Consider the following 13,703-nt stretch of genomic DNA (forward strand, 5'->3'; position numbering starts at 1 on the left):
GCAACCTCAACTCCCACTCGCTCTCTTGTCATTTTTTGGCCCACCTCCTCCGTTCTTTGTTGCCTTTTCTTCGTCCTCCTCCTCTCACGCTGCCATCTCATCAACACAATAGCAATTTATTTTACACGTGTACTTTAAAAAGTCTTATTTTAGAGAAACCGGCTGGCAACACGGTGCAGATTACGTTCTGCTCAGGTTGTAGAACAAAGAGAGGTCGTGGTGTACAGGGGGCGATGCTGTAGGAATAGTATTTATCTTTCCACGTTTCCCTCGCGTCTATTCTCGCGTTTTGTGCCTGAAGACTCCTCTTCAGTTTCCTCGCCGCTCCCTTAAAGTGAGCAAGAAGCTCGCCATAAAGAACGTGCAGAGAAGTTGGAGAGGCTCCGTCTTTAACAGCCGCTTTCTCTGACAGGGAGTGTCTGCCGCCGGATAGCGATGCCTGTAATGTCCAGAGCAGAGCGAGCTGAGGGACTGCAGGGACCACGGGAGAGGGGGCGAGGCCGGTGGGGGGAGAGGGCAGCTTCAAACCAGCTGTCAGATTCACTGAGATTTAAGGCGAGCGCAGCAGACAGCAGCTCCATGGGCTTCGCTGCAGAGCCACCACAATGGAGAGGTTCACACGCTGATCTAACACTATGTGATTTTGCTTCCAAATGACCACCAGGCAAACAGAATGAATAAAGAGGGAGAGGGCACCGCTGCTGCTGCTGCTGCTGCTATGTGAGCCTTCGCCATCACATTTCACACACCAGCGTTTTTTGATTTTCATCCAAAGCTACTGTTTTTGTACTCACATCCCAGGTTGCTGTTGTTGGAGGGAACCACCAGCAGCTCGGCCTGGGGGTTCTTGATAATGTCACGCCAATGGATGGTGTCGGCGTGGCACAGGAATTTGTTCTGGTCAACGTAAACACCCCCGTTCAGGATCTCTGCACAGAGAGAGAGGAGAGACATGAGCACATAGGCGTGGATATACAGTACATGTACATGGAGGCAGAAAATCAATAGCTCAAGGTGAACTCCCATCGCTCCCACGTCTCAAAGTAGCATGATGCACACCGTGTTCCTTCACGTGCATCTGAGCATGAAGATGAATGAGACACACGCTCTCACTCGACAACATGTTTCATACACGGGCACTTCACCCAAACATCCATTTCACAAACAGCCCCATTATGCATTCAGAAGGAAAGTATTTTTACTCAGCTGGAGAATTAGAGGTAATGAGTTTGAATGCCACTGCCAGACATCGGATCCTCGCTGAGTTAATTAAAACTGGAAAAGTAAACGGCTGCGGATACGGGAGCGTTTAGTGAACGAGGACTGGTGTGAGTCCTGCAGCTTAAACGCTGCGTTACATCGGCTACTGGTTGTTTAAATTGAAATATAGGGAATGGCCTTAAATCTCTCGACCTGCTCCACACGCCTTGATGTGAGCGGGGGGCTGCATCGCCGCTGATATCTGCTTAATAGCACAAATATGGAGGAGTGGCTTTAACAGATGCCTGCACATGAAGCACGATAACAAACACTAATCTCTCCCCCTGCTGCTAATCCAGGTTTTGGAAACGGACACTGAATGAAATGATGCTGCGGTAATCCCCCACCTCGCTCTGAAGCCGTGACCTGAGGCAGAAGAGGCGACACCCCACCCCCTCCTCGCTGGTGACTCTTCCTCCGGTGTATTGTTTAACCTCGCTCAGGGATTTAGATATGATTCCCTTCCCCTTCAATATGGAGTACCGCCCGGATTCCAGGAAAGCACTTGTCAGAATAAATGAAATTTGATATTAAAAAAGGGAAAAGTGACAATGTGGTTGAGATTAGAGCTGGATTATGTGAAGGTAAAGAAGGGGTATTATCTCCCCGGGAAGATTATTAACAGTGATTGAGTCACAGGGACGATTCAGAGGCCGGGAAGCGAACGTGCGAGCAGGAAGCTAATCATCACCATCCGACACCCTGATTAAGGAAGTGGGCCTTGGTGGAGACGGGGACATTTATTCAAAGTCCTCTTAGAGGTGACACGGCGCTCCGTCTGCCCGCTGAATGGCCTACAGCCGCGGCTTCATGTAATCATGTTCCCGTCACAATGGACGATTTATCAGGGGGTGTTTTACATTCATGGATAGTGGATAGAAAAAAATGGACAGGCGGTGCTTTATTCAAATAGCACGTGGAGTGCAGTGTCAGCAGAAATAAGAGGTGGCCGATGTGACAGAGCCTTGACTTTATATCTGAGAATAAACTGAAGACACATTTCATTCTCTCTTTTGTCTTTAAAGCATCTTCAGATTATATATAGATGATGTTCACCCACTAAAATGTTTGACATTTCCAGTCAAATCCACGTTCCAAGGCAAAAGCAATGATTCATAATGAAAGCCAAAGGTTTCAGCTTTCAGAAGGTTTTTATCTCATGTTTCTATCTGCTGAGAAATAAACGTAGGTTACAGTGAGTGTGGCCAGGCAGGAGATCCTGACGTGAGCGGCCTCTGGTCTTCAGCTGTAATTTTAAAAGTGAAGAGAAACCTACTGACCACGTTGCAAAACCCTGAAGCTTCAGAGAAATGTTTTATGTGACGTTAGACCACAGACTCAGCAGATGTTGTCTGGTGGTTTGTAGCAAGAGATTGAGGACGGACGATTCACATGGCTGCTCGGCTCTGGAGGGGCAACACCTGAAAGACGGTTTGAAGACGGTGGTCCATGGCTCCACGCTACCCTCCCCTCTGCACGCGCTCGGTTCCAGACGCTCTTCATAGCGTCCCGATCCACCCGCCGTGCTCCTCGCCACCGCACGAGCTGCCACCGCCGCTGCTCATCCAGCCGAGTGCACTAGCTCTTCCAGTGGGATGACAGGCCTGTATCAGGTGGTCATTCATTAACACTCCAGCGCTCCTCCCGAGTATCATCCCCGAGTATCACCTCCTCCCCCCCCCCCGCCCTCCCAAAGCTTCGATCTTCCCATCAGGTCGGGAGATATACAGCCGATCCACCACCGCAACACCCCCCCCCACTACCACCACCACCACCTCTGCACTCTTTGATTCACGAGGCGGCCGTAAAAGCTATTGTCCTGCATCGGAAGAAAGGAGGACATTAAAGAGAGGGAACAACAGGACGGAGAGAGAGAGAGAGAGGGAGGGGCGGTTAAAGCCCAGCACAACAAAACTGAGTCCGTTATTTAACGGGATGATTCCAAAACTTTTTAGATTCTTACTTTTCAAACTATATCCATTTGATTTAGGGAGTAAAACTACACACTGACAAGATGATCAAAGTCTTTTTAACACTTAATATGTTTGTAGATCTATATCCAAATGAACATAACCCTAAGTTTAAGGGATTGTTGGGCGAAGGTTTGAGATCTACTGAGTCACATTCTAGTTTTGCATTGTCCCACATCACGTTTTAAATCATTCAATCAATGCTTACAGGGTCGTTCAGTGCTGGTCACAAGTAAAGTACAGAACATGACAGTAAGACCGGCAGGAGCGAGGTGTTGTTTCTTTGGGAAGCAGCAGCTTGGAGGCAGATTTCAGACTTTACAATATTAAAGATAACCTCCTGAGTTCCTTTAAGTGATTCTACATTTCCATAATAGAAATAGCAATAGCACTTTTTCATTTTAATTGAATTCTGCTCAACCAAAGAGAAATGATTTGAGCTGAAGAAAAGCAAAGTGGGAGGACTGTGGAGCTCTCACTGATGCTATCGTGCAGCTCTGCACCGTCGACTGAAAAACGCTGCTTTGATGAACTTTGCCGCTTTTAGAAAACGGACACAAAAGGAAAGTCCTGTCTCCCGTCTGATCGCCTGTGTTCCACCGAAGCCGTGAGTTCAGCCGGGCGCCTCGCCGAGCGCCTCGCCGGGTGACGTGCTTCCCAGCGATGCTGTTTTATGTGTGCACGGGGCCACCGGGGCCACCGGGGCCACCGGGGCCCGGCTGCCGTATGCTCAGGTCAAGTTTGTTCTAAACTGTTTCTGGTGCAGAGTTTTGCTCCAACTCTCTTGGCGGTAAAACAAAGAGTCGCACAGTGACGGAGGAAAAAGAAATGGAAGCAGGAGAAAGTTGAAATGTCTTGTTGAATCAGAGATTAGATTTGAAGTGGAGCTGTGCAGCGGAGGATGAGTTAGTCACTGGAGGAGAAGATGGATAGAATCTGAGAATCTCATCGTTTAAAAGGGGACAATCTGACTATGAGTTAATGGATTTAAGTTTTAGAAGTAATTTTACTGCCTTTCTCCTTAAAACGTGTAAAAGTTACGTGAAAATTACTTAATTTAAACTTAAATGAACACAGGAAATCCTGCTGAGCAAAGCTTCCAACTTTTCCAGAGAGCAAACTGGGCCGAGAAATGTTGTTAAAATGGACAAATGGATCCTCAGCGAAAACACAATTGTTATATCAGGTAATCATACACTAATGAAAGCAATATTCAGAATACTAATAACCTGGATAAAAGTAAAAACTAATTGTATTCAGATCCCATCTCACGGTTTCCCTCTCTGCTGATCAGCACACAGGAAACAGACGGTGGGCTCTATATCACACTGTTTACCTGTTGGTCACGGCTGCGTGATTCCAATCTTGTTCCTTTATTATTGCAGAATAATTCCACACAGAGTCAATCTGATGATTTACCTGCTGTTAGTTTGTCTGAGTGGTCGACAAATGAACTTAGTATGGGGCCAAAATACTGGTTTTAAATGAAATCTGCAGATGTTGGGGACGCGGAGAAGTAAATAACCATTTCTCATCCTGCACATTGGAAACACATCCGTAGAAGAAAGCTTTTATTTCTAGATGGTGAATGGTGAGGAGAGGACGATATCCCAGTGGCCCTGAGTGATCATGTCCAGCTATAAACAGAGATAAGAGCGACACAGGAAGAGGAGAAGGTGAGATATTTATTGTCCACACACACACTCAAATTAGACGATAAGGGCCAATGAGCAGAGACGATCCGGTGCTAAGTTACCTCTGCAGCCAATTAAGGTCATTTTACTGTGGTTCGGCCGAGCGAAGAGCCCGACTCTTGAAATAGTTTCTAGGCGGTGACGGCCCGGCACCAATCAGTGGCCACGGCTCTGCAGGGAGGCTGCTGACGAGCTTTCATCAGCGCTGCTGGCCACTCGTCCCACATCCCTTTCTCTCTCTAATTATGCTGATGAATAAGGCTGTAATAGTGATCTGTCCTCGAGTGACGAGTCCCCCACTTTGCCGGTATTGTCTCGTCTCTGGGGCGGCGGCGTCACGTAGCAGAGAGCTGGAGCCGAGCACGTTTGGGCGATTCCCCCGTTCGCCTTTTTGATTACTATCATCTCTCCAGCCTCCCTGCACCCCCCCTCACACACACCCGGCCCCACGACATGTGCTTCCTCTCTGGGACCTGCTGAGCACGGGGGAACAGACAAATGGAGATGATCACTCTTTCTCTCCACACCCTGCTGCACCTTCTTCCTCCTCCTCTCCTAACCACACACACACACAGACATGGAAAGCCCATGCAGACGTCACGTATGTGAAACAAAGCCCCTTTGACAAACACCTCCTGTCCCACAGCAGAACGCACCCTGGAGCTCGGCTGCATCATTTCCACAACGCCTGGCGTTTGTTGGAAGAGCTGAGGAGTTAAGTCGAGGGCTTTACCTCTTAAACGCCAATTAATCACTCCGAGCTTCAGAGAGAAATGTAAAGAGCCCCGAGGGAAGCACCTTTCGCTGCTTTATAGAAACGCCGGCAAGATCCAGTGTGCACGCGGCCTAGGCCGTAAATTTCCTTGTTTCATAAATATATTTTATGGTTTTCTAGTCAGATACTGATTTTAATTTGGTGCTGCTGTTTCCTCCACAGTAAATAAATCTGTTATTGTTAAATTCTGGATGCACCTAAAGGTTCTACGTTGCTGCAATCACTGAATGTGAACACTTCCTGCTCTCGTTTCACATTAAAAGCCTCCCAAAGGTTACAATGGCCTGAACGTGAAGCCAGAAGCCTCTTGGATTGCCCTTTTATTGTGAAATATCTGCAGGTCTTTCACTGACAGAGGCAAATTTGAACCAACTGGAATGAGTCAGCGGGTAAAAAGAGTATTTTTGTTAAAAAGTAAAACTCTGCAGATGCACTGAAGAGATTAATGGTGCAGAAACAATCCTTTCACAGTGTTTTTCTGTTTCCATGGTTTTACTGTCGACCCAGCAGGCCAAAGCTTTATTTGCAGACTTTTATTCCAGCCTATGGTATCTAAGAGAAACGTAAACTCTCCGCAGTCATTTACATGCATCAGTTGCTGGTGCTCTGTGTGGCCTGTGACACAGCGCCGACAGCTGGCATGACAGAAGGTGCCGAACTGGGGAACGAAACAAATTGCCTTCATTTTCTTAGAGTGCAACCTCTTCAGGGAACGCCGATGAGCATTACTGAAATGGCGACAAATCTGTGACTCTGGAAAATAATGACTCTCACGAGAGCCAGAGGAGTAAAGTTACGGCGGCGGTGACGCAGAGAGATTGTGTTCGCGCCCAGGCAACATTTCCAATTGCTCTCGGATAACACGGACAATCACCTGTAGAGATTACGAACCTCAGAGAGGGAGCGAGCGGGAGGAACAGTGGACAAACGCTAACAAATAACACGATTCTACGCAGAAGTTGAATTATAGCTCGAGCGGCGTCCGTTTCGAGGCTTTTTCACACCGGCACTTTGAACTCCTCACACGTATAGGAGGCAACGAGAGAACGCTGCAACTCCCGGAGTAGAACCGAGGGAACAGTAAGGAGTTCAGTGTAAAAATCTCTTTTATCTTATGGCTGCAATGCTCATACAAATACTGACTCGAATGAAACACACCGCAGCAGAAAGGAAACCGAGCGAGAGGAGGCTCACACACAAGTGTTTGTGCAAATTCAGGCGTGCACCTGCTAAATATCTTCAATTTAAAATGAAGCCAATTTACAGTAAGAAAGAGAAACCCCACAATGTGAGGTAAACACATGACTTGAGAGGAAAACAAGTAGCGGGTCCCAGAGGAACCAACCCCCCCCCCCCGTGTGTAATTGTGAAGCACTCCACTGTACACTGTACAGTGCCTCCAAGCATGTTTACTCTAAAGACGCAAAGAAACCGCAGGGGCTGCAGAGAAAGAGGCTGCTTGAGTGAGAACGACTTCTCAAATCCCATGAATAAGTGTAAAGTCTCCAGACTGCAAACAAGCCGCCGGTAGATAAATGGCTGCAGATTGCTGAGATAATAGAGACAGTAAAAGGCAACTAGTTTTGCCTCGAGGCGCAAAAAAGAAAAGCATCAGCAAAAAACAAAGGGTGTTTGGTGAAGACGAGTGACCAAAATGAAATGAACTTCTCAGAGTGCAGAGCGAGTAGCCGCTCTTTCCGGGAGAGGAAACATTTTGCTCCTGCAGTTGCACCTTTTATAAGGAGCTGCATTATTCACACACCTAAAAAGCTGACAAAGGGTCGCGCTGTGTTTTATAAATGATACAATCCTTACAAGCAAATCCACAGTGGCTGCGGGGCCCCTGACTTGAGGAGAACTTATCTGATCTTCACGGAAAGGCGGAGGTGGGTCTCCAGGGTCCCGTTTCCACACTTCTCCATTATTAGCTCTGCCAGCCAAAGAGATATTGTGCCGGGTGACAAATGGGAGAGGAGCACTAGGGCGCAGACAGTGCGGGGGAGGTCCCCTCCATCTCCCTCCTCCCACCCCGTCTCCCACCATCCAGTGCGCCGCCGCCGTGTCCTCCCTGATAACCATAATTGTGTTTTAAAGCCCCTGATTAAATTTTGCAGTCTCGAATGATATTGTTTCGCGATGAATCCTTATGAAAAATGCTCCGTGTTAGGAGATTATGGAAGCTGCGCTGAAGGAGGCAGATGACACTCTATTTTTTTCTAACTTATAGCTTCGACGGATGCTAAATGAATCCCTGCCATCACTCTTCCTCTCCTCCTCCACCCACTCCGGCTCCACCCGTCCGCTCTCGTCTCTGTCTTATAAACAAACACACACACACACGTTCACACCCTCCCTGCTCCGCGTCTCTTTCCAGAACAAGCTGCAGGTTGCACACACACACACACAGGCGGAGGGTGAGTTTTAAAGTTTAGAGGAAATGTAACGTGAACAACGGAGGGCTTCGTTTACAGGAAGATTAATACGCAGGAAACCAGAAGGTGCATTTTCATATCCTGACTCATTTGACTCATGGAAACAGTTTCTGGATGGTTCCTGTCGTGTGCGTCAGTTCTTATCCCACTTGGGTTTGTTCAAGTGATCAGTACTTTACAGGTTCTGGCTCCGAATGACGTCACCACGCAAGATGGAGGCGTTGGTATCCCAGATATTTAGGCTTCATTTCTGGGTGGTGGGAGGAGGAGGAGAGGGGTCGTCCATCTTATCATTCTATTTACAGTGTGTTAGAAAACAAACTGAAAGGATAAAGAAACGTCTCCAAACTTTCCCCTGTTCCTTCACTTCACTGTAATGATGTAAGTCACCTGAGCGTCACAGCCCCGGTGAGGGAGGCAGATTTTTTTTTTTTATGTTTTAGAGGTGACACAAAATGCAATCAGGACAAATGAGAAGGCAGCAAATTCAATAATGGAGGCAAATGAAAATGGAAGTGGAGACTCTGCACTTAAGGTGGGACGGGCTCGCGGCCCTAATAAGCCCTCTTCTGTCACCGCTTCCCTGCATCTGAATTAACCAGAGGCCCTCCAATCAGCACGGGCAAACAAAAGAGCCAGCCAAAGAGATGGGGGCGCCGCTGAATACTAATCAGCGTAACGAGCAGCAGTGGTTTTCGATGATCAACGCCACCGCGCGCGCTCCTGTGTGTGTGTGTGCCGGTGGAGGCATTAGTGCAGAAGATATTCACTCTACAATTATACTTTGTTGAAATTTGGTTTAAAAGGTGCGAGCTTTTTAAGGATCAATCTGAACATTTTAGCAGTTATGTGGTCTTTTTGAAGTTTGAGAGTTTTTAATAAGTCTCGGGGACCCAGAGGTCAAAGCGACTCACTCATCAAACAAATTGCCAGGTGCCGTCTCCAGCCGGCACAGAAGTGCTGTGCCGCCATGTTTTCCTGCAGCCGCGGTGACGGGTGGTTTGAACAGCAGCGTTCCGACAGGCGGCCCACTCTCCGTTATTGTGCTGCAAATAATGTTTTTGGTAAAACTGCCCAAGCTGAGAACATGAAAGTAGAATTTAGAGGGCACTGTGCACGGACCGTCGGGGGGGCCATCAAGACAGTGAAGCTGCTGAGCAGCTCGCCACACAACTTGAAATGTGGGCTATTATTAAATGTCCACTCTTGAGTCAGGAAACAAAATGTAAAAAAAAGGGGTTCCTGGAGAGCGTTAACGTGCGTGTGCAGGAACACACGCCGCTCGTCCGACGCGCGGTTTGTTATTCAAATTGGGCTCACTACATATTTTCATGGAGCAAAGCGCTTAAGAAGTGTTGGAAACAGAGCTAACCCTCCGCATTAGACCTGACACTTACAATGGGCTAAATGGGCAATTTGTCATTTCCTGGCACAGAGCTGCAGCACTCATCCCCCCACTTGGGTAGTTTGAGACACACGGAGACGGACACACACACACACACACACACACACACACACACACGCAGACACACACCCCAGCAAATCAACTATGACCAGTGAATTGCCTCCATCTGGTTCGATGGTACACGTAGTGCAAGGTTCTGGGCCTCGGTCCAGCTCACGTCCAAACGTATTTTAACTTCCTCGTCTTCTGTGACTTCTCCTGCAGATGCTTTGCTCAGACATATTCGTCAGTGGTGATGATTGGCTGCACTCCACATGCCGATGAGGTCGACAGATCTCCACTGGGGCTTTTTCAAACAGGAATAGGAAATGGAAGTAAAATGGTGGATCTCAGCTACACGTCGGTGGAAGTTCTTTGTCTTTGTCGTGGATCCAGAGGTTGTTTGGTTCGACCCCGAGTTGAGTTTCTGTCGAGGAGCAAAGTGAAATCTCACAGCTCGTAGTCGGGATCATTTACAAAAGGGAGAAAGTCAAGAGTCAATCTAATGAATTGGGCTCTAACGAGTGAGTTTGATGAAGTCATGGTTATTTGGTTTGATTGGGGGGGATTTTCCGAGGACTGCCGGCTGGAAACGCTGACTCACTCAGCCTCTCTCGCCCCGAACAGAACCAGTGGAGTTAGAGGGAGACGAGCCGGGAGGACGACAACAAAAGATTAGAAAACTTTAAACTGAGTCTGACCCTCGACTTTCTCACTCCCTCGTTTCTTTCACATAATTACTCTCAACACTTACTCTTTCAATTTACTGAGTCAACGTTTATAATCTATTCGTTAACATTTACCAGACATTTCAGTTCTTCAGAAACAAGCTCATTATTGCCTCGTTCTTATTCTCATTTGTCTTCTTCTGCCTTGAGACATGTAGTATTCTCATTCACCTGTTGTCTGTCCATCTGTAAATAAACTACAACATCAACAGAAACGTTTTTCAAGCCAAATTTCACACTGAGCTGATTTAAAAAAAAGGAAAAAGAATCATCTTTCGTCAGGTTCCAATTTAAAATACAGCATCGCTCCAGACGGGACGTAAATGAGAGGAGGACCAGCGAGTCTGCAGGAAACCAGCAGGTGATTGTGACTGTAATGGTCACCGGTGTGGGGGTGAAGAAGTACCGACACACGGAACGTGCTCCTGCAGGATTAAAATCACTAAGCAGTGATGGTAGTATTAAAATCCCACCACCTCCTCCTCCCTCGCCGAGAGGAATAAATCCAGCCTGAATGGGGCTTAAGTTCCCCTGAGGGAGATATTTATTATCGTCTCTCCCCGATCTCTGCTGAGACGAGCTCAGAGGATGTATATACGTAAGTCTCTCTCTGTGCCGGGAAACTGAACTTAGCACATCGATGCAGGTTGTCGGTTTTATTAGAAGCAGAAACTTTATTACCTCCAACAAGGAGGTTGTGTTTTCATCCCTGTCCATCTGTTTGTGAGTTTGTCAGCAGGACTATGCACAAAAAACAAAATACTCAACGGATTTCAATAAAACTTGGTAGAGGGATGGGACATGGGCCAAGATTTTGAATTCTGGCAGGGAGCTGGACGACGGGAAGCATCCAGGAATAAATGTGGTAAAAGAGGCTCATCAAAGATTTGAATGACTTTCTTTAGCATTGTGAGATAGGGGTGGGGTGGGGTGGGGGTAACTCCTGATGACATGAGAGGATTGACCACAGCCTCAGGAAGGTTGCAGGAGGATCAGTAGGAAGCTTCTCATCAGTGATAGTAAACAAGATAAAGGGGTTAAAGGTCGTTATCGCTCAGCAGGGGGGCCTGTCGCTGCATGAAGGTAGCTCAGTTAGCCGGGGTCAGCCGACGTTGACCTACGAGGCGCGGTACGTCGGTCGGAGGAAGAGAAACCCAACATCTGAGAGCAGTGCACGGGGCCGCGGACACACGGCCCTGGGGGGCCATTACCATTCCATTAGGTGTGGTTTGCCCTCCCTGTAGACGAGCCACAGCCTCGAATGGAAACAAACCCAGACGCCCCTTGGGTCTCCTTGTCAAAGCATCGGAACACAAAACACAAACGGCAGCACAGCGCTGACAGCACAGCGCTGATAAGACAGAGCACAGCGATGGCATTACAATGACTTCTGGGGTGGACAAAACGGGAGATAAAGAGATGAGAACATAAACTGTGGGATCAGAAATGGCGTCCGATCGTGCGCCTGCATGTCAATGAGCGTCCCCTTTCTCGTTGTCTCCAGATGAGACGCCGAGCGACGACAGGTTGTTGTGGTCGGACCGTGTTTGCTCAGGTGACATCACCGACCGAGACGAGTCAGGAACGAGACGTGCGTCCGACCTGGAAGTTCAAATCCGAGAGAGACGCCTGTTGCTTCACATAACGTGACACTGGAGTGTTGTTTCCTTTCAAAAGGAGAAGATGTTGCTTTGGTCTTTTAACGCTCAGGGAAAAAAAAAAGGGGTAAAGATGAAAGAATAAAAAGAGCAAAACTTTATTTCACACAGTAGAATGAAGGACTCTCTTGCTTTGCAGATCCACGACTGCAGCATTTTCTAGGGTAGCAAAGCAGCGTTTGAAGCTGGGAGATATGTTTTAATCATTTGGCGCCTTAATGATGACACTGGATTCATTATTAATGGGCCCCGTTCCTCTACTCTCCCTCATAACAGTCCGGAGCCAGAGTGGGTATTAGCATTAGCCGCTTTTGCTCTATTTGATCTTTCTGTAATTACGCCACATTTTGGAGATCACACCGCGAGCTTTATGTTAAGTAAAGAGGAAGTCGGGCTTTTTTCTATACAAAGTCCAAACTCAATAACCAACACTTCCTTTCCCCCCCTTGTTTCTTTTTCATTGTGTACGAGTGTATCGCTCTGAAGCACCGAGTTCTGATGAAGATGCAGATAAGCATCGGTCTTCAGATGAGCTGCAGGATTCTTCTTTCAGGTGTGTGTTTGATTTCTATCTCACCTCGAGGATACGAGGATCTAAGAATGTGGGTTTTAAATGAATGTCGGGCCTTGGTGGAGGTTTGAGGCTCAGCAGCACGACTACACCGACTCAAATGCATCCTTCCCTTCATCAGCAACTACGGCTCCAACAAACTGAAGTGATTTAGTGTAAAGACCAAATGCAGCCTTTATCCCACATCTTCAATAACCCTGAGGAGAAAGGTTTCACATCTCTGATTATCATAGAACTAAATAGTGTCTCTGTGTCTAAATAACTCGCTGTGCTTTTGATTTCCTGCATAAAAATGAAGACCGATCTCCATTTTGCTGATTTAGCTGCACAGCGACTCTGAAGATGAGAAAGTGCTTAGAACGCCGGTGGATCGATAGTCATGCTCTAAAAATGAAGATGCGCATGGGGTTAATTAAAAAGAAGTGTATTAATCAATTCATCTCAGCAACGACTGCTGTTGGTAATTCGGCCTAAATGCATTCAAAGTGCTCACAGAAACGCTGCAATTAGCAGGACGGCGCCCGTGAATCATTAGTCTTAAATCGGAGGGCGGCTGGGCTGTTGCCAGGCGGAGAAACCGGGGGGGCGGTGTCACCACGGCCTCAGTGAGCCTTAAAGAAAGCACCACAGGTGAGAGGGCGGAGCGGTGATAGACGAAAAGGAAGGGGGCGGCAGACAGAGGTAATTGGCTCTCTGCATGTGAGGAGTAAGGGGGCTGGTATGGCGACCAGATGGGAAGCCGGAGTCGGCGCTCTCTTTGGGGGCAAACTGAGCCATTTGGCGTTCATCCAGAAAAACTGAAAAAAAAACAAAGTTAAGTGAAGAAAGAGACGAACGGGATCTGAACTGGATGTGAAAACCCATTCCACACGCATCAGCTCTCAGAGTGTTATGGTGGTTATTAACTCCACTGCTGCACAGCAGGGGGTAATTAGCGCTGCAGTGTGTGCGTGTGGAGCGAGGCATGTTGTATGTATGCACACAGTGTCGATACGTGTGTGTTATAGGTTATTCAGCCGTGCACTGAGCTGCAGGGGCATAATAGGGTAAAGCTGAACAAGTCAGTATCAGAGGCTTTTCTTTAACACAGATTACTTTATATCCCCGCTACTATAAGGACCACGCAGCTGCACGCACACTGACTCCGCAGCCAAATTGAATTGCATGCTTT

The 13,703-nt window shown here is 47.6% G+C and overlaps 1 protein-coding gene across 1 annotated transcript in view; it reads right to left on the bottom strand.

The window, feature by feature from the left end:
* Positions 1-13,703, bottom strand: part of LOC118103181 (receptor tyrosine-protein kinase erbB-4) — a 186,708-nt gene that overhangs the window by 57,835 nt on the left and 115,170 nt on the right. The window contains 1 exon segment of the mRNA XM_035149813.2: positions 795-929. Within this exon segment, the coding sequence (XP_035005704.2) occupies positions 795-929 (135 nt within the window).

Source organism: Hippoglossus stenolepis, chromosome 24, assembly GCF_022539355.2.
Source record: "Hippoglossus stenolepis isolate QCI-W04-F060 chromosome 24, HSTE1.2, whole genome shotgun sequence".
Classification (NCBI taxonomy): domain Eukaryota; kingdom Metazoa; phylum Chordata; class Actinopteri; order Pleuronectiformes; family Pleuronectidae; genus Hippoglossus; species Hippoglossus stenolepis.